The sequence below is a fragment of the Ambystoma mexicanum genome, chromosome 8 (genome assembly GCF_040938575.1).
Source record: "Ambystoma mexicanum isolate Mex_15411 chromosome 8, UKY_AmexF1_1, whole genome shotgun sequence".
Taxonomy (NCBI): Eukaryota; Metazoa; Chordata; class Amphibia; order Caudata; family Ambystomatidae; genus Ambystoma; species Ambystoma mexicanum.
Genome location: NC_090929.1, coordinates 775,882,202 through 775,907,097, shown reverse-complemented (window position 1 = coordinate 775,907,097; position 24,896 = coordinate 775,882,202). Strand labels below are relative to the sequence as shown.

At 43.7% G+C, this 24,896-nt stretch overlaps 1 protein-coding gene across 1 annotated transcript in view; it reads left to right on the top strand.

Annotated features, from left to right (window-relative positions):
* Positions 1–24,896, top strand: part of MYPN (myopalladin) — a 1,604,598-nt gene that overhangs the window by 725,088 nt on the left and 854,614 nt on the right. The window contains exon 7 of the mRNA XM_069610599.1: positions 1,957–2,098. Within this exon, the coding sequence (XP_069466700.1) occupies positions 1,957–2,098 (142 nt within the window). The remainder of the gene's footprint in view (positions 1–1,956; positions 2,099–24,896) is intronic.

The window sequence follows — 24,896 nt, the reverse complement described above, 5'->3', positions numbered from 1 at the left end:
TGGATAAAGTGGCTTGCACATTTCCAAAAATTGGATTTTTAGAAAAGGCATATCCTGAGTACTATTTTTAAAGGCTCAATTTTTGTAGAATGTGGTCCCTTGTGCCCGTGTCATTGCTTCAGAAACCAAAATATAACTCCTTGTATCGTTGATTTACCCTTTTCTTCATCCAAGGTCACCATTAAGTTGCATAATAATAACAGCTATTATTATAGAAAATAGAAGTCGGAATCTGTCATTAAGTGCTACATAAAAAGTATTATCATAATCATTGTTATTATTATAATAATTATTACTAAAATTATTTTTTATTGGGGAAAGATGATGCAGGAGAGAGTTGAATTCCACTGACTGGATAGGATACACATACTGGCTAAATAATAACTGACACAACTGACGAGTGCACATTTTCTGTCTCCAAGATAGCGTTGCAATTCATCTGCAAAAGGAGCTTTTGGCCGACAGAAAATGCAGCATGTGCTAATGGAGATGATAGCTTCGGCTCTCCAACTTTAATTCAGGATTCTCAGAATTTCTCAGACCTAAAGAAGCACATTGCTCTTGCATTGCTTTACAGATTGTCGTTCACTGCTGTTCACACATATGTTGATCAATTGGCAACAATGTTTGAAGAAAGCAAATCAAATGATGTTTCCTTTTTAAACCCAACATAAACTAAACATTTACACACATTTTCTCCAAAGTGGATATTGTGTGGCGAGACCCGCTCCATTTGCACTTGCATGCAAATAGGTCAACCTCCATCTTATATTCATTTCTGAAACTTAGTGTAAAAACCCTGCAAAAACCGGGTGGTTACAGATTTACATTTCTTTTTCCAATTCGTGTAAGGGTCTCCCTCACTAACCAATTGAGGGAGACATTTACAATAGATTCCAATGCAATCTGCCGAATCTGCGTGATTTGTCTGCATCAGAAAAATCAGCGACGGAAATGTTTGCATGCGAAATGTACGCACCACAAATGTTCGTGCATTTCCCATGCAAACATTTCCATTACAAAACCGTACATACATACACCCCCACCCACACCCCAACATACCCCCACCACCCTACTTACCTTTCCTTAGCGCTGTGATCCTGCGGCGCCAGTTCCCTTTGACTTCTGTGATAGGTCACCGGCGCTGAGAGTAATTTTCTTTCTTTTATTTTTTTTGGGCATCTGCAGGGGTTTCCCCCGCAACTCCCGCTCACTATAATGTGTAGTATAGTGAGCGGGGTGTTGCGGGGGACATCCCCGCAGCCCCGTTTTTTTCTTTTTTTTTCCTTCTGTCGGGTGTGCTGCAGGGCTTTCTCCCGCAACACATCGCTCACTATAGTGAGCGGGGTGTGGCGGGGGACACCCCCGCAGCCCCTGGCTTTTTAAAAAATTTACCTACCCACCAAAACACATATCATAAAAAGTTTTAACTTTTGGTGGTATGTGTTTTAGGTCTTTTTGTAAGGTCATTACATTTTATTCAGACATTTCGTCCTAAACCGATTCTGCCCAGTTTCAACCGGCGAGAATGATTCATGTTGGCGGTAACCCGGATGGATTTGGCAGGCAAATTACAAAAGCATTTCAAAGCCATTCAACTTCCCATATCTGCCTGTAAAATGAATGAAAATCCTGTGGATCAGAGAAACAGACAGTAAAGGTTTACAGCCACTTGTATTGCCTCTTTTTCAGATATAAAAGATTTTCTTTCATTTGGCAGGTAGATTTGTTAAGTTACATTGGAATGTCTTATTCAAATAGTCTTTGTGGGCAATTGCAATGCTGTTTATTGAATGCAGAAAAAATGCTTTCTGTTTTTTCCCTATCTGCTTCTGAATTTAAAATGCTTTGAATGCAGTGAATATCAGTAGTCATGGAATGCATTCCGAAATGTCCTATTGGGTAAAAGGAGGACAATAACAAACTGCTAATGTGTGATATTTATTTTAATTTTAGATGCTCCAGAATTTGTCAGCTTCTGAGGGACAACTTGTTGTTTTCGAATGCAGAGTAAAAGGAGCTCCTTCACCAAAGGTTGATTGGTACAGAGAAGGTTCTTTAATTGAAGATTCGCCAGACTTTCGAATTTTACAGAAAAGTATGTTTTTTATTCTAGCAGATATACCCACATGTTTTCCAATTTGTGATTTTACATGGCAACATATTACCATAATGCAAAACACGAATGGGATGATTGACCAATACCTCTGGTAAGGGTCTATGTGATTATTGCGATGGCCGAAAATGCTGCTTTTTTTTAACCCTTTACACCACATATATATGCGGGGGTAGACCCCCCGCAGCTCCCCCTCCATATTAATATTATACTCTAAACCCGCCCACATATATATGTGGTGTAATGGGGAGATAAAAAAACAAAAAAAAGTTGGCCTTTTCAGCCGTCGCAATTCCCAAGTTGACATTTGTGTACGATTTCTCTGGTAATAGGATACAATAATATGTTGTTTCATCCTCCTACTAACAGCAACTGCACAAAGTTCTCCTCGTGTGCAAAGAGATATTGTGAGCAGTGGTAGTCTCGGGCCTTCGTGTACATGTTCCTTACAAACCAGCCACCTTAAAAAGCTGAGCGTCAGGCTTGCACCTTGCACTCACATAGGCATTGTCCCTGTGCATCACCTAGTTGGAGAGCTGGGGCCGGTGCCATCAGCTCTCCTCCCACGAGGGGAGCTTTTTAGAGCCTGGCCTGGAAGACGATTTTTTTTTGTACATTTCCATCCCTATTTCTCGATGGAAATTGGAAAGAAAATAAGCGCTATTTATTTACGTGGAAGTTTGGATTTTCAGTAATGTATTGCAGAAAAGTCTATTTTTAAACCTCTGTCTGCATTTAAGCTTTTCACAGTGCCTGATCTGTGACATGAAGACCGGGAGCAGGGCAAGGTTAATGATGGAGGAGCACATCCCAGAGTATATCTCTTTGAGGATCAGGAATGTGTTCAGGTCTCAACATCCTCAGGGTGGCAATACAATTGTATTTTTCATTAATGCATGAACAAATATATCTATGTGGGAAGTGTTTGCTATTCTGAATCGTCTCTAATGCAAAATGTGTTTCTTTTTCCTACTGGAGAAATTGGTCCATAAAATGGGACAAACTATTTGTTTATTGGTCTCCAAGTGAATATTCATTTGAAATCAACATTTCTTAATATTACAGCTAATGATAATTCTCTACCATGGCTCTCTTTCTTTTTAATAATACAAATATTTGTGTGCATAACTTGCATTATATCATAACAATCATAAAAATAGTGGGTGGTACATCAAATGCCCATTTACCTCCTGATGACATCACAGAAAGTGACTTTATTAGCTTTGAAGCAAATTGTTTTATAAGAGGGACCTCACAGAGCCTAAGACCTTGAAGAATTACAATAAGTGCATGACAACATATTACGTTAAGTGTAAAAATAGCATGTGACATATTGCACATTAAATTCATCCCAAATCATAATTTTAGTATCAATCTCATAGTACTTTATAGACCACCTGGAGAATCTGCCAGGTTCAATGAAGATCTTAATAATGTGTTAACTCCTATGCAAACAGTGAACTCCGCTGTTATATTACTGGGAGATCTAAATCTCGGGAAGGGGCACCCTAAAGATAAAAAAGCCCTGGAGCTAGAGAAACTCCTAAAAAATGACAATATTGTCATCTATAACTCTGACCCTACTCACAAAAAAGGGAATAAATACCCTTCACTGGGTGGGTAGTGGCAACATCTCATTGATAGAAGTTATAGCCACACCATGTGTATGGTCCGATACTTTTTCCATCTCATGTCAAATACAATTTGCTGTGCCAATTAGAAAACAAAAGGAACCTCTGCATAAGGTTCACAGCAGAAACTACCGGACTATTACAGCCACCGACTTATCAGACTGCATGTATGCCTTGATGAATAAAAAAAATGATTTAGATGGTCCCAACACACTTTAATATTAAACTATAATAAAGGTGTGACGACAATGTTAGATAGAGTTGCCCCTATGAAAGCAAGAAATATCATAGATGCCTGCAACCATCAGAAATGGTTCTCTTCAGAACTGGCACAGTTAAAAGCCAGTAAGGGGCATGCAGAACATGCTTGGCTTAGAGATAAAACTTCCAGCAATAGGGCAGCTTGAAAACTTAAAAAACAAAAAGAGTATAAAGATAAGATAATTGAAGCTAAATGCAACCACTACAATGATCCAATAAATTGGGCTAGGAATCAAACCAAAGAACTTTTTAAACTTTTTAGATTATGGGAAACAAGTTCTTAATCAAACCATTAATCCCACAAAGGATGATTGTATATGAGTCCAAAGGGCCTTCTCTGACAAACTTCAGCATGCCCAAAACAAGATCAGGGAAGATTTGGATAGGCAGAAAACCACTTATAGCAGCTGTCAACCATGGCGGCGGGTGAGAAAGTAAGAAGGTGGATAGTATGACGTACAATCTGGGGGACCAATGCCAGGGTATATCCCCTACTGGATTTGCTTTCTCCATACTGTCCACCGCAGAAATTCAAAACATACTTAAAACCATGCATTCTACAAGCTGCCCGGGAGACCTTTTTCCATCTAAGATAATCCTGGAACACCAGGAAATATTTTCCCCATACTTGTGTAGATTTGTTAACACCTCATTTAAATCCTGTACCATCCCGCAATTAATTAAAGATGTGGTGATAACCCCGCTTTCTGAAAAAAGCGGGTTTAGATCCAAATGATGCAGCAAACCTATGACCCATTACCAATACACTGTTCTTTCTGAAACTGGTCGACAAATTAGCTACTATACAGCTCCAGTCACAAATGGAAGCGATCAGCATCTTGCGCAAAAAGCAGTCGGGTTTCCGATGCTTTCATGGCACTGAAAGCACCTTAGTTGACTTACAGACCCTGATGCAGTCCCAGTGAAGACCCTTGGCACCTATATGTAGGCCAACTTGAATGCAGGTGCCCATGTGGAAGCCTTCGTAAAGAAAACTATCATCTAAAAGTCCTAAAGCAGGTTGCCCCAAAGATTTCAAGAGATAACCGGGCTAAGTTAGCTAGGGCCGTTATACTTTCCGGTTTGGACTACTGTAATGCTCTCTTGGGTGGTGCTAGTAAAGAAGATATCCAGACATTACAGAAGGTCCAAAATGCTGCAATACGCATTGTTCATCAAATGGTAAGAAATGGACCAACATCGATAGCCCGGATGGAGCTGCATTGTTCCCGGTTTCCACAAGGATCTTGTTTAAACTGTTGACAATATGTCACAAATGTATCTTTGGAACTGCTCCACAGTATTTCAAAGAAAGGGGGACCATCTATCACCCAAAAAGAGATCTCTGATCTGCCAAGGCCTATTGCCTTAAAAGTAGACTGTATGAAAACAGCTTGGGGAAATGGCCGCTCGTTTCCAGTCCTGGTGGCACAGGCTTGGAACGAGCTACGAGAGCAATGCGAAAGGAGGAAAATCATCTAGTTTTTAGGAACACTTTAAAGACCAGACTGTTTAAGTAAACCCCTTGACACCCATGCTGTTTCATTCATTGTATCGTGTCTGTTTCAGTGCTTGGACGCCCTAGGGCTTTGGCGCTATACATATAAAGTAACATAACATAACATCAAAAGCAGATTATGTCAGAGTTTGCTATATAGATGAGTGAACTTAGGTTTTAAACCGAACCCAATGACACAGAGGAAAAGGACTAAAGTGCCACAGAATGCCTAAAGGTTTGTTGGTGGTTCCAAAGGAGGAAAATGGTACGAACAAGTGTGGGTATCTTCACTCCTGCTGGCGCTGGAGATACAGAACAAAGTTCCGTATAGTTGGCCTATTCAGGATTCTAGATGCTAAATGAAGTCCATGAACATCATAAAATATATTCCAAAATGCACTCAGACCTCCAAAATAGCTATTTGAATCGTCTTTGTATTGCTTTTTCCTTCCCCGAATTTGTTTTTCTTTTATTTTCTTTATTTTTTACTGGTACAGTAATGTGCACAATGACAAAAATCAACAAATAATGTCCCCACAGGGTATAAAGTAATGGTGATGCAGTATACCTATTACCGATGCTCACCTCGTTTTCTATGACCTCGAAGAACGGGCAATTTTTGCACAGAACTATTCCAAACAGGGGTTACCACAGTCTGGATATGTTACTCCTTAATTCCAGATAGTATCCTGGCAGGTTTTACACAACACTATTTCAGAGAAGGATCACTCCTGTCTGGATGTGCTACTCCCTAACTCCGGACGGTGTGCTCGTTTTCTCTATCTATGTACATTAACATTTTACTAGCATGTGATCATGTCATTAGTGTTATCAAAAGATCATTACTTTAATGTTTACACTTGACTAGATGCAGAATCTAACCATAAACGAAACGGTATTTCTTGTTATTTTAATGAAAAACATAAACCAATCTTTTGTGCATGAGCCTCAGCAACATTTTATAAAGTTTTCTTAAAACGGGCTCAACTTTGAATACATAACATATTACAGTCACATTGACAGCATCTGAATGAATCATGCACCATATAAAACAATGGTAATTGAAAACAGATGAAACAAAAACAATGAGAATTGAAAAATTCAAAAAACAAACAAATGAAAGAAAAAAGACTTTCCATTTGAACAAGAATTCTGAGTATCACAGGGCTTAGATTCTTCTCCTATGTCAAAAAGATGATATAAGATTACTCAGTAATCACCCTATTTTAGTTATGGAAGTCCACTAATGTGCATTCCAAGGGTGCCCAGGAAAAGAAAAAAAACAATTATTATTCCTTGTAGGGTTTGAGAATATATGGCTAGTGTCGGCTTGATTTATATATTCACACTTGCCAACCGCTTCTTACAGTGCTGCTCAGGTCTACGTATATAGAATCTGGCCTAACTAATATAGGCACAGTGGCCACCGCTGTCAGCCAAAGAAGGTCAGTCAGGTGTGGTCAAATACGTTTCGGTGTGAAGATCTAAACAGAAAATGCCTTCCTCAGGACCAAAGGTCAGATGTGTAAGATATTAACCCCTAGGGAAACAAACAGAAAAAGGGGGGCAGAAATTAGAGTTAAAATGCCACCCAGTGATGGCTGGAAAAAAACTAAAAACATTCCATTTCCTATCCCAAGGTTAATGCAAACGAAAAGTGACAAATTGTGAACAAAGTAATCAATACAACAACTGGGAATAGAGAAGAAGAACAAAAAAGAACACCCAAACTCAGTGAATGGTAAAACGCCATGCTCTGAAGAGTCTTGCTCATGGCGAAATAAAATATGTGGCACATAGTCCCACGAGGAAGAGTGCATAGATATGTGAATGGTTAATTGAAAAAGAGAAGCCGCATTAGAGATTCAGCAGAGAGACAAGTTCCATGTGAAGTCCAGATCATCTAGATAGGGTCGGGCATAAGGAGCTGTGAAAGTTAGATGATGTAAAAACAACAAGCCAGAGTAATGTGCCCGGTGCCCAGAGGGTTACTTTGCCTCAAATGTGGTTGTAAAAGAAATGCCTGGAGCCAAGTCCCAGCGATGCCAAATTGGAATCCTGTTGTATCGGCTAGCTGTGGGACAATATGCCCACTGAAGTGTATGCACACTCCACTTGCCTTAAGGGGAACAAAAGATCAAACCACAGTATGTATGTCTCTCTCTTCCTCTAGTTTCCTTCATCCTAGATAGTAAACAATATATTAAAGCCAAACGGTAAAGGTAGTAGAAGAAAGGCTGTACCTGAGGCTGTGGGCTAGGCTGGCCATCGAAGATTGCGTGTTCTCATATTAGCGCATGGCTAAAGACAATCACTGACTGCTTGACTTAAATGTGTGCATCTGGAAATGAACGAAAACAGATGCCAAAAAGGCATATTGAGGCCACGTCCTCACTATGTGCTGTCCGCGGCTATAATGTGGGCTGTTAACATTGAGGAACAATAAACCCGTACTTACCAGACTGTTGTGGAGAAAGAGAATTCAAGTCTCCGCTGTGGGGCGGGCGTGCGAGTCTTCCGGGATTGTGGAAAGGCATGTGCCATCGTCGCGTGGTACGCACAGTTACACCAGTTAGATTACGTGCGGCTGAAGTCCACATAGTAATCATATCCAACAATAAGTAACACAACCCTGATGAGGTGGAGTGCGCCCTGGTTAGAATCGTATTCATGTAGAATCATCAAGTTGTGTAACGTGCGGCAGAGTGTCCACGTTACTCACGTGATTCAAAGCTGAATTGCACAATCCGAGTTAACGGAAGTGCGCCATTTTTATGGTAGTGGCCAGAAGAGCGAATTACACCCTGCACGGAATTATTCCTCAGGGGTCAAATAGACCCATTAATTCAAATGAAAGTGAATAGCATCTAGGGCTGTTGGAGATGTGATCTGTGTTATATATGCCTAGATATAATAGTGCTGATGTGCCTCAAAGGCTTCCCTATGCACTGAGCAGTCATGTTGCTGACCAGAAAGGGGGAAAATAACACATGGAGTGGGGCTAGCCTAGTCTCATGATGGTGGATACCCTATGAGATCAAAAGAAGTAAATGAGCTATCTGATGGCTCAACAAAGTTAAGAGAAGAAGTCTGTCCCAAACCTGTTCCGTGTAAACTGTAACGGAAAATGGGAGAACTGAAGCTGACCATGACATGTCCAAACTGTAAAGACAATTGGCAATGACATGTCCAATCTGGTATGCTTCAGCAATTAGGGTAATTTACCATATGATCAATAAAGCTCGAGAGGACGCTACAGGGGCCACATTAAATCAGATAGAGTACCAGAATCTTTCTCGAGAACAGTAAATTTGAGAGGAAGTGACTGGAACCAAAGAGGGTATGGAAAAATGAGACTGTACTCCGAGGTGGCTCACAGCAAGAGAGGGGCTAGACTATAAACTTACCCAAAATCAATGTAAAGAATGATGGGAGGGAGTTTCTTCATTAAGTCCTCTCTGTTTGTCAAGGGATCGCAGACGATGGATCCATCTAGACTCTTTATCATTCAATGCTCTCTTTGGATTGGAGCTATTTTTCACAATATCCAACACCCACCAATGGATATCCTCAGAAGTATGGGCAAAGGCCACATAATGAGACACCATTGGCGCTTGGTGATTGTTGCATTTAATCCTGCATCGATGTTCGTTGATCCTTATGTGGACTGGTCTTGTGGTCTGGCCCACATATCTCAGTCCACATGGACATTGGATGCAATAAATGGCATTTGCTGTTTTACAATTAGATATAAAGCGTATGTCCCATGTTCTCTCCTGGATTTTGAAATTGGACATTTTCTTTGTGTATTTACAGGCCCGGCAATTTCCACAAGGGAAATGTCCCAACAACGGTCTAAGAATTCTGTGACTTGTGTTGGGCTTGCCATGGCTAGTTGAGTGCACCAATTTGTCTCTCAGGTTTCTCGATCTTTTGAATGCAAACAATGGTTTGCCTTTATCTTGGAGACAATTGCTCACCATTGGCCAATATTTCAAAAGTATCTTCCCAATCGCAAATGATTGTGTGCTATAAGTAGTAACACATGTTATGCGATCCTGGTTTTGCTGCCTCGGGTTGGGTTCCAGCAGATTTTCTCGGGGCGTGAATCTTGCTCTTTTGAGGGCATGAGATACCAATTTCTTCGGATAGCCTTGTTCTTTTAAGTCACTGGCTAGTTTATTGGCGTGTATGTAATAGTCAGCAATCTCAGTACAATTTCTTCGAAGTCTAAGAAATTGGCTAAATGGCTGATTCTCTTTGAGGGATCTGGGGTGAAAGCTCTTAAAGTGTAAAAAAGTGTTTCTGTCAGTAGTTTTTTAATGTAAGGCACAGGCCAAATGTCCAACTTTAACGTTAATAAATAGATCCAGGAAGTTAATTGTCGACTTGGAATGTAGCATCGTGAATTTGATGGTGTTGTGTTGGCAATTCAAATAGACACAAAATTCCTGTAGGGACTCAATGTTGCCCCTCCAAAGAAAAATCACATCATCAATATATCTATACCACTTTCTAATGTGTGGTTTATAGATGTTGTTTTCTGAAAGGACATATCTCATCTCAAACGCAGCCATGAACAAGATCGCAAGGCTGGGAGCAAATGCTGCTCCTAGTGCCCTGCTTCTTGTTTGCAAGTAGAACTGTCCTGATTATACAAATAAGTTCCTTTGTAGTGCAACAGTCATCAATTCGATTATGAAAACCGCTGGGACCCTATGTTGGGTCGCCTGGTGGGTAAGAAAAAGGTGGACTATCTCTACTGCCTCCTCCTGGGGGGTATTAGTATAGAGTGCAGTAATGTTCATCGTGACTAGAAAGTCCTGGTCCCCATCAAATGGTTCTCCCTCGAAGATTTTTATAGTTGCTGAGGTATCTTTCAGGTACGTGTCAGTTTGTTTGCTAATTGGTTGCAAGAATAGATCTATAAGCTTACACAAAGGTTCCAAAATAGAACCACAGCCCAACACAATCGGCCTGCCCGGTGGGTGTATTAGATCCTTATGTATCTTAGGAAGGCTGTAAAAGGAGAGAGTCCTTTTCTCTGAGTGATTTAAGTATTCAAATTCTTCCTTAGTTATCCATGATCGATCTGCTGCATATTGAGTGACATCCCTGATCTCTTTTTCTATGTCTGATGAAGGATCCTTCCTTAGGGTGCAATAACTTTGGGTGTCTTCCAAAAGATCTAAAGCCATGTGATTGTAGCGTGCCCATGAGAAGAGGACAATCCCTCCCCCCTTATCTGCAGGTTTAATGATCAGATTAGGGTTAGATGTTAATTCTTCCAGAGCTTTCTTCTCTTTGTTAGAGAGATTATTTCTGACCTGATGATTTGTGTTCTGGAGTCTCTTTAGATCGTTCAGGACACATTTCTCAAATAGGACAATTTCCTCCGCCACCTGGTTGTCTGATGGAGTAAAAGCAGAGGGGGACCCTCAGTCCTGTATCTGTTACGATTTCACTTTCCACCTGCTCACCAAAGAAGTTACTAAGTCAGACTTTTCTGAAGAACTGTTTCATCTCAACTTCCGTGGAATACCAATCCGTCCTGTTGGTGTGGACAAAAGAGAGGCCCTTTGTGAGGAGTTGGATTTGTTGGACGGACAGTATTATATCTGATAAATTAAAGACTGGAATAGTTTGAACTTCCATGTTAGTTGTCCAAGGGGTGGCAGGGGCTTCTATTGGTTGTAGCCTCTCCTGCGTGGTCGTTGCCACCTTCTTCCCCCCCCATGTGTCCCATGGCTGGCTGTAAAAATCCCCTTGATAGCCTCGGGACTGGCCTCTCCCTAAAAAAGGTCTTTTGCCCCTAGATCTAAAGTTTTGTTGGGGTACCGATTGATGTTGGTCTTCCCCTGCAGAATCACTGCTAGTGTCGGAGAATGTGACCCACCTCCTAGGTCCTCTCCTATTACGTCCAGTCTGTTGTGATCTTTCTTGATTTTTTTGTTGCAAATATTCCGCACTCAGGTATGGCTATATTCTCTCCAATCTAAATTATTGAATGTCTTTATTGAGTTTTTTTTTTTTTTGATAATGTAGATGTTTTAAATTCTTCAAAAAGTTTTTCAATTTCTCTTAGTTTATCCTCCGGGTTGACAATTAAAGGATTGGATTTAAATTTCAGTTTGTCCGCCTCAATTTCCTTTTGTAATGTTACCGCTAGTCTCTGTGCTGTTGAGATCATCAGGCCATCAGATCTCTACTACATTTAGTAGCAATTTTACTAAAGCCCGTTTTGTATTCCTCATCTTCCAAAAATAAGCCTGGCTCATTATGTATCACCAGCCCAACTGGTATACTACTTGCTCTCAAATACTTCTCAAGAAATGACCATGCAATTCTGTTCTAAATCCCTTCTTCTTTAGTTTTAACAGTTCTTCAGTATTACTTTGTGTTAGTATGGGGACAGTATTGTCCCCTTGATCGAAGAACGAAGGGCCTCCAATTATGTTCAATATTTGTTCCTTGCTGAAACTCAATGTGGCATTCTCTGCCATATCCTAGCCAAAGGGCAATGACATACATAAATAGAAAAATAGATTGGTATACAAAGATGATACATTCTGAAGTAAGTTTGGTAATACCTCACACCTGCAAAATGTCTTGCATTTCATCTAAGATAGGAGCAGTGTTGGGTCATTTTCGATATGCTCTATACTACATACTTGATAGCCCTAAAATGGCATTGTTGCTGTGCAAGTGTGACAAAATCCTATTTTGGCCAGAAGAAGAAAACTGATAGGGAACACAAAGGTGCATAGGAGCTATGGCCAAACTAGTAGCACAGCTTGGGTTAGCAGTGTTGCAGTCATTAAAGTAAACATAATAGGGTCATTCCGAGTATGGCGGTAGGGGGTTAACGTCACCGGTAAGGATGCCGTTGCCGTTAAACCCCTACCGCCACATTCCGAGGTCCCTTAGCGGGTTCCACCTGGAACGGCTGGTCTGACCAGCCTTCCTTAGCGGAACCCGTTAAGGGACCATGGAGCTAATAACGGGCCCTCTATTTGCGGGCCCGTTATTAGCTCCTTCCCCATTCCCATTGAGCCCCATGGGGGCTCAAATGGGGAATGTTTTTCAGAATGGGGACCTAGTGGGTCCTCCAAGGTCGGAATGACCCGGTAAATCCCCATTCTGTCTACCCGGACCCGGACACGGGTTTGGAGGCAGCCATGGTGCTACTAGCTGTCAAGGGTTTTGACCCATGTTGAATCAATAGACTGGGTAGATGTGGGGATGAGCTGTCGCCGCCCATTATTCTATCCCGGAACAAACTAAATCAATAGACTGGGTGGATGTGGGGATGAGCTATCGCCGCCCACATTCACGCCAGAATAGGAGAACTGCTCAGTTAGCACAAGACCACTCCAAAGATACAACCTTCTTGTGGGGGTTCCACATCACCACTCTACTGTAAGGATGCCATCAAAACAATGTTAAGCAAGGGTCCTATACTATCAAGCAAAAGACCCCTCTATTGAAATGCAGTAATTCAAGACAACTCAAAAATGGATGCAGTACCAACAAATTCCCCAAGGTGGCGCTAGCGGTCTAAACTCTGACAGGGAAACTGTATTTAGGAGTTGCAAGAGGGGCAGGGACTTCAAAGCTTGTTAGTTAATTGGAAATCTTAGCCAACTGCTGTTCCCAGAGGCCAAGAGGCTGAGAACTCTTAACACCACAGGAGGCAGGATATCAAATGACCCTGTTGATTGATTGAGGAGAGACTTCCAGGCAGCCTGCTGGAGCCCACACAAAAGGCTCTTTCTGTTGAATGGGGAGGTTAATTTTGAGTGTTTCCTGTCAGCAGCCCTCTGCCAGCAAGGAGAGACATGTGATCACTGACCCACCCAGACTCCTGGAGGCGGACCCAAACACTTTGGGGGAGTTGAATTGCAACAAATATATATTTTATAGAAACAGTGATAATTTATTGTAACCAAATGACAGGAATGTACAACTTTGAGAGTCTTAGTTTGAAAAATGCCCTCACGATTTGAGCCCAAACTCCAATTTGCACTATGTTCTGGGGCAAAACCCCGCTAATTATGATTATTGTAGACAATGGGCTTAAGCTAGAGACATGGAAAGTTACTGGGATATATGTGGAAGGGAAATGTACCTTTGTATATTTTTTGTTGAAAAACCAATGTTGCAAAACCCACTAAAATCGAAAATAAGTTGCCATTTTTGAATGCAAGCTCCTAGAAACGCCAGAGTCAGGCAGGGACTATCTTTAGTAATATATGATGTGTGTATGTGATGTCAAACAACTGTGTACCTGGGAAATATGTATTTGGATCAGGAATAGATTTGTGGGCAAATTGACCAGGGGAGGTTCCTCTGACCATAAAACCTACAGCATCACTCTGACTCACATTTCCTTCCCCCCATCAAGGGAGAGTGGAGGAATTGGCCAATGATAAGTGAGAGGGGCAGATTTAGTTATGACCAGGCACACACCGATTTTCAAAACACATAAAAAGAGACTGCTGGGACAGGTAGAGACATTCAATTCCATTTGCTGCGGAGCATGCTGACCGACGACTTCACATCCAGAGATCCAGACTTCAAATCCATCAATCTCCAGAACCCGTAGCAGAAATTAACTCCAGAATTTGTAGCAGAGAGGCCTGAATCCACCAGCTGAATCCTCTTCAGCAGGCCTAAAAACCAACCGAACTATTAAACAGCCGGGCAAGCTGTTTGAATTTTGCCAAGAATTTTTGCAAGAACCTGTAGCAGTATCCAGAAAGCAGTGCTGTATCCGGAACCCGAGAGAACCACAAACCAGACCGTTGTGAGCAGATCCGGTGCTTGACAGACCCAGAGAGCAGAGCTGACCCAGATAGCCGGGACTTCAGAACCACCCGCCGGAAGTCCCGTCCAACCTGACCAGACCGTGATGAGGCCTATTTCAAATTGATATTGTGAGTACCTAGCAGAACTGTGCAGAACCAATCTCTTAGTTAAAATAATCTAATCCAAACTATTTTAACCTAAGTAGAACAGCTTCCTAGAAATTGTGTCATCTGTCATTTTTAAAGCTGCACAACTGTCACCTGTCAATTCTGCAGCTGCAAGCTGTCACCTGTCATTTTGAGTTTTACTTTAAATCCGAAAATCTATCTTTATTAAATCGTCTGTATCTCTGGAACCGTTTGTCCTAGGAACGAGATTTAACTTTCCTCGGAACGCTTAGAATCTAGGCTTTCCAACGAACCTAGAACCAACTTTTTCCCTAATCGCTATCCCTATACTATTTCCGTAATCGCGAGACACGCACTCGCAAAAATTTACCGCGATTTGCGATTTGGCCCGATTTCTTCATCTGTAGAAATCAGCAGCTTTTTGCTTCTCTTTGCTAAAATTCGTTTGCAATCTGCTAATCATTCATAGAGTATTGTTAAAGTGAGCCTGAACTAATATAAAGTAGCCATCACCTACCCTGAACCTCTAGAGGTAATTAAAAGCAATTTTAGCACCTTTTCACTTCCTTGCAAACCACATTAAAGTAATTCGCCTGTGTTTAAAACTCATCCCTGTTTTCCCTAAGGGTGCTGGGAGAACTGGAACTGCGTATTGCATTATAAAGTGTGATTTGTTGGGATTCTTGAAGACTGTGTGCTCTCCTTCCATTTCTTGTATTGCATAGGGGGGGAGTGAATTGTCAAAAGAAAAAGTGATCATATTACCTTTTGCTAAAATCATAACAAGTTATTTCTGTACTGCAATTTATTCCACCTTGCGTTTCCTTGAACCATATAAAGCATTCTTTCCCACCTTATTCTTCTGTTCCTATTCATAAGTTACTCTTGCTGACTACTGCTCATATTCACAAGTGTAATATCCATTATCAATTTATTTATAGAAGTGTGATATATATATATATTGTTTAAATTTTCAAATAAACCTTTTAATTTGCAAAACAAACCTACTTCTTGGCTCAGTGGGGTCAGGGGGATTCTAAGAGGGGGGTGTTATACAAGGGTTGTCATCCAGAGTACTGAACTGGATATACAAATACATCAATAAGGGTTTTCTTCAGCATCCCAGACTAGGCATTGACTTAGCTGTAGTGTTGATTGAATATCGCTTACAAAAGTGGGGGCTCAGAGCCGTGATATTCTGGGTTAGATTTACCACTTGTGTAGATTAATACAGTGTGCCAACTGACCAAATACACATATCCGGTTAGATCACCATGCTGTTTTACACTGTGAAAGCATCCCTCAAAGGAACGCTCTAAGGAAACGGTCTGTTTTGCAAAATAAAATACAAACTTCTGTAAGTCAGGGAGGAACTCAAATTCCAGAATGACGACCTTGGTAGATATGAAAATAGCTATTTGTGAGAGGTGAGTGGACTCATCAGGGCCAAACGGCCTGGTTGCAGGCAATCGCGCAACAGGTCATTGAAACAGGGTCAGATATATGGAGAGATCAGGGTCCATTACATGTGGCCCTGAGTGAATTATACATGGCTCCTAAATTTAAAGATGAACACAACAAGATGGTTAGGATAGCAGCATATTTGTATCTATATATGGGAGCCATGCAGGACAAATGTGCTGAATGCCAAGATCTGGGAAATAGGCAACAGATGGCGTTAGAAAAGGCCCAATCTGACCTGGTCTCTTCTGAGCAGAGGCTGCAGAGGAGCCAGGAGTCAGAAAAGGATAGTAGGCAGTATATCATTAAAATAAAAGAGGACATGGATATACTGCAACAGGAAAAGACAGACCAGGATACCAGAATTCTGGCTTTGCAGAAGGAGCACCAAGACAGTTTGGACTCCTTACTGCAGAGCCAGAAAAAGCTGGAGCAACAGATCGATTTCAACAGGGCATGCACAGAGCAGGTAGCCACCCTGCAAATCCAACTAGACAGAGAGAAAGAGGAAAGCAATACATTGATTTTGAAAGACCTGGATACCCAGGCAGAGTTTGATGAAGAATGCCAGAAAGCTGGTGCCTTTCAAAGGCAGAGGGACGACCTGGCATCACAAATGCAGGCTCTTGGTCAGGAAAGGGATACCTTAGGCCAGGAAGTCTGCCATTTAAAAAGAAAAATTGAAGAAAATCACTTGGCCATCCAGGGGCTGGGTGACGTCCAAAAAGAGCATCAGGGCTTGCTAGATCACACCAGGAGGGTGGAGGAGGCTCTGGCAAGAAAGGAGCAGGCCAGTAGGGATGGGACTGAGGAGGTAACCCTCCTGCGGCAGAGACTGGCCCAGTACTCCAGGACCAATCAGGAGGCACGGAGAGAAAATGAGGCTCTCTGTCAGCACAATGATAGGCTCCAGCAACAGGTAGCGATGCAGGAGAGACTGATAGAGTCTAGTAAGGCCTTAACTGAGGAACTGAAAGCGCAGGCTCTTGCATTGCAACAGGGAACAGGGGCTGATAGAGATGAGGTTCGCTGGGAAAGAGAAACTCCTGAGCATAACCTCAGGAGCCCTAGTTCCAGAGGCCTTCACCTCTACCAGTCCCTGGACTCTGCCACCCCGATGTTCCCTGGCGCACATGAGCACGAGGCCACAGGGATGGCAGATTACTATCCAGCTAAAAGTATGGGGCTCATAGGCCAGTATCACCCAGGAATGGAGGGTCGGGCATCCGGGTATGGGCACCCAAGCACAGTGCAATTTAGTGGGGAACCCCAGGAGAGTAGGCCCACTAAGGGCATTCTGAAAACCTCTGCCCAGTTAGGTCAGTGGGGGGGATACCCAGCAAATCCTGGTAGCAATTAGGGATCTGAAGACTCCTCTGAGCGTCACAGGACACAGGAGACCAGGTCCCCACATTCTGCCAGCCATTCCCAGGCTGGCAGAATCCAGGAAAACCTGGAAGATCAGAAGGGCACCTCTGGGAGCAGCGCTTCTGAGTCGGAGGATGAATGGACCAGGGTTACCCGAACCAAAAAGGCCAATAAGGCAAAAAGGGCCTTGCTTAAGGACCCATTGAAACAAATAAAGGCAATAAGGAGTGTCATCACGCCTTATCATAAGAACGCCAAGTATTCTGTTTGGGAACACTTGGAGCTCTATGAGCAAATGATGGAGACTTTCCATTTGAAGGACAGCCAAAGCTGTATTCAATATGTAAAGTGGACCTTCTCACCAGAATACTCCAGTTTCTTTGCGGGGCTGAAGGATCAAAACCATTCAAGGTGGTCCACATACAGGGCGGCCATCTTGAAACATTTTTCTGTGCACAGAAATCCTCAAGAGGCTCGCAAGGCAGCCTACAATTTGCAATGTGGGGAGGATCAGGCCCCACAAGAGTTTGTGCAAGAATTAAAGCGTGCTTTTGCGCAGACCACCAGAAGGGTGCGCACGGATAGCAGAGAATTTATCAATACGTTTTTCCATGCCTTACCCAAATACATAACGACCTAGCTCGTGAGAGATTTTCATGAGAAAAGATCTTTAGACTGGGTCATTGAACAGGCTACCCGGATCTATGAGGTGCAGAAGCCCATCGAAAATAAATATAACGTGCCGAAAAACCCCAAAACCAACAGCACCCCTACTGCTGCCAAGGTGGCAGAGGTAAAGGTTGCCCCCCGTTTTAGATTTGGAGATGGGGGGGCCTAAAAACCTGCCTGCACCAAATAATTCACAGCCCAGAAGGCCCTCGGGCCAGTCACAGACAGGGAGTCGAGGAGGTAGTCCCACAAATGGGGTCCCCCGCTCCCCTGACTATGTAAGTCCCCGCTACAAGGGAAACCGACCAATCCTATGTTATGTGTGGACTCCTCCAGCCCAAGCGGGGGGGGGGTCCAGCCAAGCACCTAACCCAGGGAACTTCCCTCCCAACTTCCCACAGGAGGGCAGAAATTCTCCAAATCCTGGGCAGAACTTTTTTCCCAGGTATCCACCCAATTTCCAACCCCAAAACCATCCATCCTTCTTTCCCCAATTCCCTGAGCCCAGACAACCTAATCCGGGAGAGGGGAGGCCAAGGGTGGAGGGGTACCCAAATCTTCCCAATCCGGGGTATTACCAGAGGAGGGATAGCTACCCTTCCCGGGATCAGCCCAGGGGAGAAAATAGAGCCCCGTATCAGCCTGAGCGGGTTTCACAACTTGAGCGCCAGGTCCAAAATATGGCACCGGATCTGGGTCACATACTGAGGGCTCAACAGAACCCTCAGATGAGCATGCCACCGCAGAATGCCCCGAACTCTGGACCTGGTGCTCCAGAACAATGACGGGGGCAGCACCCCGATAACCCACCGGTTCCCAGGGAGGAGGCACAAGGGGAAGGGGTGTGTAAAGCCTTGGAGGAAGCTTCCCTCCCAACTTGTCAACAGCCCCTGGAAAACCAGGAACTGGAAACAAAATCTCCTACCCCTGAAAGTCTGCCACCCAAAGAGCAGAGAGGAGGTAGGAGAAACAAACAGGCCCAGTTTGTGGAGGAGGTACAGATCTTCCAATTTGAGGGGGAGGGATCCTCAGAGGATCCTGGGGAAAGGATCTTCTCCTTTAGAGATGGGAGAACTCCTCCCAAGGAAAAATGGGTCCCAAGGGACGCCAATTCAGACTGGGGGGATGTGGAGACTGAGCTACCGCCGCCCATCATCTCATCCCAGAACCCACAATACCGAAATCCCCTGGTTCAAACCCATCCTGGTGACTGCCTCCAAAAAGGGGGGGGTGGCCCAGAACCGGAACCAGGGGAACCCACAATGGCTCTGATCTCCAGTTGCCAACTTTTTCTTTCAGATTCCCAAGACTCTCCACTGAATTCTGCCCAAATCTCTTCTCTCGCCATGTCCAAAACCAGAAATTTAGCCCACCAGTTGTCCAAAAATGTGCATTATCTGTGCCCCCTTGAGGAGAAGGAGGGAAGATATTATGCCCCGGTACAAGTACAGGGGCAGGGTACAATTTTGGCACTGGTGGACACTGGATCCCAAGCTACCCTTCTGTCCAAAAGGGCCTTTGATGAACTAAATGCAGGAAGGGGGGATAATTACCGTATTCCTCTCACCTCTCTTCCTGGACAACTGCAGAACTTTGACGGGAAGGAAATTCCTGTCGAGGGGACTGCAGATTTGGAAATCAAAATTGGGCGACACAAGGTGAAACACCCGGTCATAGTAGTGACTCCAGAGGGCACCCCTTGTTTACTAGGGAACGACCTCCTGAGAAGGTTGTCACCCCTAATAGATTGTGTAAACAAGGTCCTCTGGACCCAGACTAGCCGACCAATAAAATTAAAACAGAGTGTCAACCATGTTAGTTTAAATGGCACCTGCCACATGGTTGAACAAACATCTGACCAAGAAGAATTTCACTTCCAGAACAATCAAATTCCAGACGTGACAGTAATAGCAGTAGGACAACAGACTGGTGATGGGGGGTCCTCTCTATTTCTGAAAATCAACCTTCCTTCCATTTTAAAGTGGTATTCCACACTGGAAGGAAACACCCTGAAATTCTTTACTAATCCACAATCAGAAACTCCCACTCCTATAGTCCAGAAAGATGTGAAATCAGCTCAGAGCCTGGCTGATATTCAGCAAATTGGAGAGCAGTTGTTCATCCCTGTTCAGTTAAATGATGGGAAGGACTCTGTTCTCGCCCGAGTGTGTGTGAACAACGGTAAGAGCTTCATCAGCGAAGCCATGTTCCGCCAACTCCCAAAAGATCCAGCCATTCCCACATTCAAACTGATAGACAAATGGGAAATGGACCTGGAAGCACCTAATTCCAAACATCTCCTGCCAAGCAGGTGTATGCTCAAAATCTCCATTGGCAACAAGAGCATAGTCCATAATTGTTGGGTCGTGCGAGACGTCACTGCCGCCTTTTACTTAGGCAGTGACATTCTCAATCGCTTTGCCATTAGTTTGGACCTAATAAACTTCAAAGCTTGGTCCTGATTAGCGGATAATCCCATGGGCTTTGATGATCCAGAAAAAGCATTTAGGTCAGCTCAATTGCTACCTTATGCAGTTGAAATTCAGATTAAAGAGGAAGTCACCATCCCAGAAAGGACCCGACAATTCTCCCTGGAAGTGAAAGTTAAAAGAGGACAAAAATTGAAAAACCCTGATGCTTACATACATCTAAATGCTTCCCTCCAACAGCAAGGGTTGGGGGTAAACCCAACTCCATTAGTCAACATAGAACATGACACCATTCCAATAGAGGTGGATAACAGCGACTTAAAGAGTATTACTCTAGCCGCAGGCACCATTATTGGAATGGCGGTTGATGACCAACATTTCTCCATTGATTTAGGAAATTGACTGTTAGGACCGATCCCCAAGGACTGTGTTGACAGTGACAGTGAGGACAATACCACGCCAGACAGGATTTTCACCCGGCATGGGGGGAACTTCCTGGTGTACACTTCTTGCCCTTATGGTAAGGAAGATGTGACTTGTGACTTCAGGGGGGATGAGGTGATTTTCCAGGTCCATGAGGGCTGCCTTTCCCCCCTGAAGCCTCCAGTCCAAATCAGCACTCTGACCAGGGACTTCTCCACCCAGCTGGAGGAGGCCGCGGAGATAGCCAAACCAGAAGTCTTTCCAGGCTTCAGGCAGATGGTGGAAGAGAGGGTCAACCTAGCTGATGCCTGCGTGACTCTGGAACAGAAGCAAAAGTTGAAACAAGTTTTCTTGGATTTCCAAGATCTCTTTGCGGTAGACTCATATGACTGTGGTCGCACCGACATCCACACCACAACAATTCCCACGGACCCTGGAATGACTCCAGTGTTTGTGAAGCAATATTGTTTGCCTCTCGCATCCATGGAGTCCCTTACTGAAATAATTAAGAACCTTGGGTCCCGAGGAATAATCCGTCCAGTACACAGCACCTTCAATAATCCGGTGCTGGGAATATTGAAGCCAAACAGCCAGTGGAGACTCTGCGCCGACCTTAGGGAGCTCAACAAACGGGTCCATACTTCCCTATGGCCTCTGCCCTACATTGACCAAGGGCTGGCCCAGATTCAGGGGTCACAAGTATTCACTACAATAGACCTGACCAATGGATACTGGACCGTGCCTGTCAGTAGGGAGGACCAATACAAACTGGCTTTTACCTTTGGGGGCCAGCAGTACACCTGGACCCGGACTCCCTTCGGATACCTCAACTCTGGCAATGAATTCAACATTTTCTTACATAAGGCCATGCCCGACCTGGGTGCGAGGGGTAACCTGGCTTATGTAGATGATGTCCTCATCAAAAGTTCATCTGTGGAGGAACACATAGCGGTGATCCGTTATGTTCTGACACAGTTGAGGGCCGCCAGAGCAAAACTTTCCTTTCAGAAAGCACAGTGGTGTAGAACCCGTGTTAATTTCTTAGGGCATGAGATTACTTCTCAGCGTCTCTGTCCCCAAGAAAAGAAAGTGGAAGCACTTCATAAACTGAAGGATCCCACAACCCTGCGGGAACTAAGGAGCCTCCTTGGACTGACTAACTACAGCAGAAAGTTCATTGAAGGCTACGCAGAGATCACTAGACCCCTGATTCATCTCCTGAAGGGGGGGGTCAAGTGGGAAGGGGTCCAGAACAAGCTGAGGCAGTAAGACAACTCAAAAGAAGCCTCTCACAAGCGTCTTGCCTAGCTTACCCTGTCAGAAACAAGGAGTTCTTCCTGGAGACAGGGTTCTCTAATACGTGCTTGACGGAAGTATTGTACCAAAAGCATGACAAGGTCAATAAAGTAATCTCCTATGCGAGCAAAACTTTATCCTCTGTGGAGGAAAAATTCAACGATTGTGAGAAGGCACTCCTGGAAACGGTGTGGGCATTGAAGAATTACCGCCCGTTTATCCAGGGGGAACACATCATAGTGGAGACTCCACACCAGCCTCTGCAATATCTCCAAAGTGACAGAATCTGGGCCGGAAATGTGAGTAATTCCCGAATTACTTCCTGGATTCTGTCAATGCAAGGCTTTCTTGTGGAGGTCAGATATGGCCAAAACAAGAAGAGTCCCCTCGCGCAAGGTCTGGCTGACTTGCATGATTGTGCCAGAGAAAACTGTCTCGAGGACGAAAGTCTACAAATCAAGGACAACATGGAGGCATACCTTAATTCCCCACACAAAGTCTTTGAAGAAGACAAGTGTGAGGTAATGCCCACTGTCTATGTGGATGGATGCTCGTACCATATTGACAACAACGGGGAGAAAGAACTGGTGGCCGGCGTAGGGAATGCCTGGGTGAAGGAGTTTCCAGAACCCTCCGCTGGATACAAAATTGGTCCCTGAAGTAGTCAGGTGGCAGAATTGATGGCTGTGCATCAGGCCATCCTCACTGCTGTCCAACATCAACTCCACGAACTGGTCATAATCACAGATTCAGATTATGTACGGAACGGGTTCGTGGAGCACCTGGTTGACTGGAAAACCAGAGGCATGTTATGTGCTAATAACAAACCCTTGAAACATGGGAAGTTAATTCAAAACATTGATGATCTGGTCACATCGAATGGGATGACCATCTACTGGAAAAAGATCGAGGGTCATTCCAAAGTAGAGGGACCAGACAAAACTGGAAATGGCTTAGCTGATCAGCCGGCCAAAACCGGGGCCATCCAAGGGGATCTAATAGAAATAGAGTCCCTATTGGGGGAAATCCAGGTAACTGCTATCACTAGGTCCGAGACAAATGCTCACAATGATCTTTCAACTGCACAATGGAGTAAGGAGACCCCTGATGCTGATTTGATTACAGCTCAGAAGGGGGATCCAATAATTGGTAAGTTTTACCAACACATTGAGGACCTTGAGAACTTTCCCCTGACGGATACCGATTACATTGGGAAAGAGGACCTAAAAGTGTTGATGAATGTCCAAAAAGGTTCCGAATCCAAGACGGTTTGTTGGTAAGGAAATCCCAAGCTGGCCATGATCAGTGGGTGGTTCCTACCTCATTTCGAAGCCTGATGTTAAGTCACGCCCATGATGCGGCCACCGCCGGTCATAGGGGGTTTCACACAACACTGGAAATCTTAAGAGAGGTTGCATACTGGCCACACATGGGGCAGGACCTCGACCAATACTTGAAGGGGTGTCTTGTGTGTGCACAATTTCAGCCATCATCCCTCACACACTGTGCGCCTCTCCAAAAGAGGGGGATGACACTGCCATGGTCAGATTTGCAAATCCACTTTGTAGGCCCTGTAATTCGCTCGTCTAGAGGAAACAAGTACATGTTGACCGTTACATGCTTGTTTACCAAGTGGGTGGAATGTCTCCCAGCCCCAAACTGCAAGGCAGAAACAGCAGCTGCCCTGAAGATTAACCACATCTTTTTCCGTTTTGGTCTACCTCAAAGGATTGAGTCAGACAGAGGTAGCCACTTCACCAGTGAAGTAATGACAAAGATGTGGGAGATACTGGGGGTTAAAAGGAAGCTACATATTGCTTACAGGCCAGCTTCTTCTGGAGCAGTGGAGAGATATAACCGAACCATTGTGAGCATCTTAAAAAAGTTTGTGGCAGATTCTGGGCCAAGTTGGGATATCCGATTACCTCTGGTCCTAATGGCCATCAGATCTACCCCTTCATCTGCAACTAAAATGTCACCATTTGAGTTGATGATTGGATGCAAGATGGTGCTTCCCCAGCATTTGCTCTCCAGGACCCAAGAGCAGACACTGATAAATGCCTCCACAACTCATGAGTATGTGGAGAATTTAAGGAAACACCTTCAACATGCTTTTGCCTATGCTCAGCGGAATCTAGAAAGATCAGCCGAGAGCATGAAGACCCACTATGATTTGAAAACTACCCGAAAGGAATATAAGGTGGGGGACCGGGTCTATCTATACAATTTCCAAAGGAACCAGGCCAAACAGCGAAAATTTTTGCCTACATGGAAGGGACCGTTTGCAAATTATAGACAAAATCTCCCCTGTTGAATACAAGATCCGTATCCCCAAAGGCAGTTTGGCGGAAGGGGAAGACAAGTGGGTACATATAAATCAGCTAAAGTGTTGCCATCCCAGGCACACACTGCAGCAACTGGAGGAATCCACTGGAATCCAAGAGGGGGCTGCTCCAGAGTAATTCAGTTCCGACCCTAAAATATTCCACATATAGCATATAAAATTCTGTGATCCTTGTGTATATATATATATATATATATATATATATATATATATATATATATATATATATATATATGTATATATATATATGTTCTTGTCTCCTAATTTAAATAAGAAAATGTATATGTTCATATCTTCTGATTCATAAAATGTATATGTTCGCCACCCCACTATATCAACTTTTTCCCTAATCGCTATCCCTATACTATTTCCGTAATCGCGAGACACGCACTCGCGAAATTTACCGCGATTTGCGATTTGGCCCGATGTCTTCATCTGTAGAAATCAGCAGCTTTTTGCTTCTC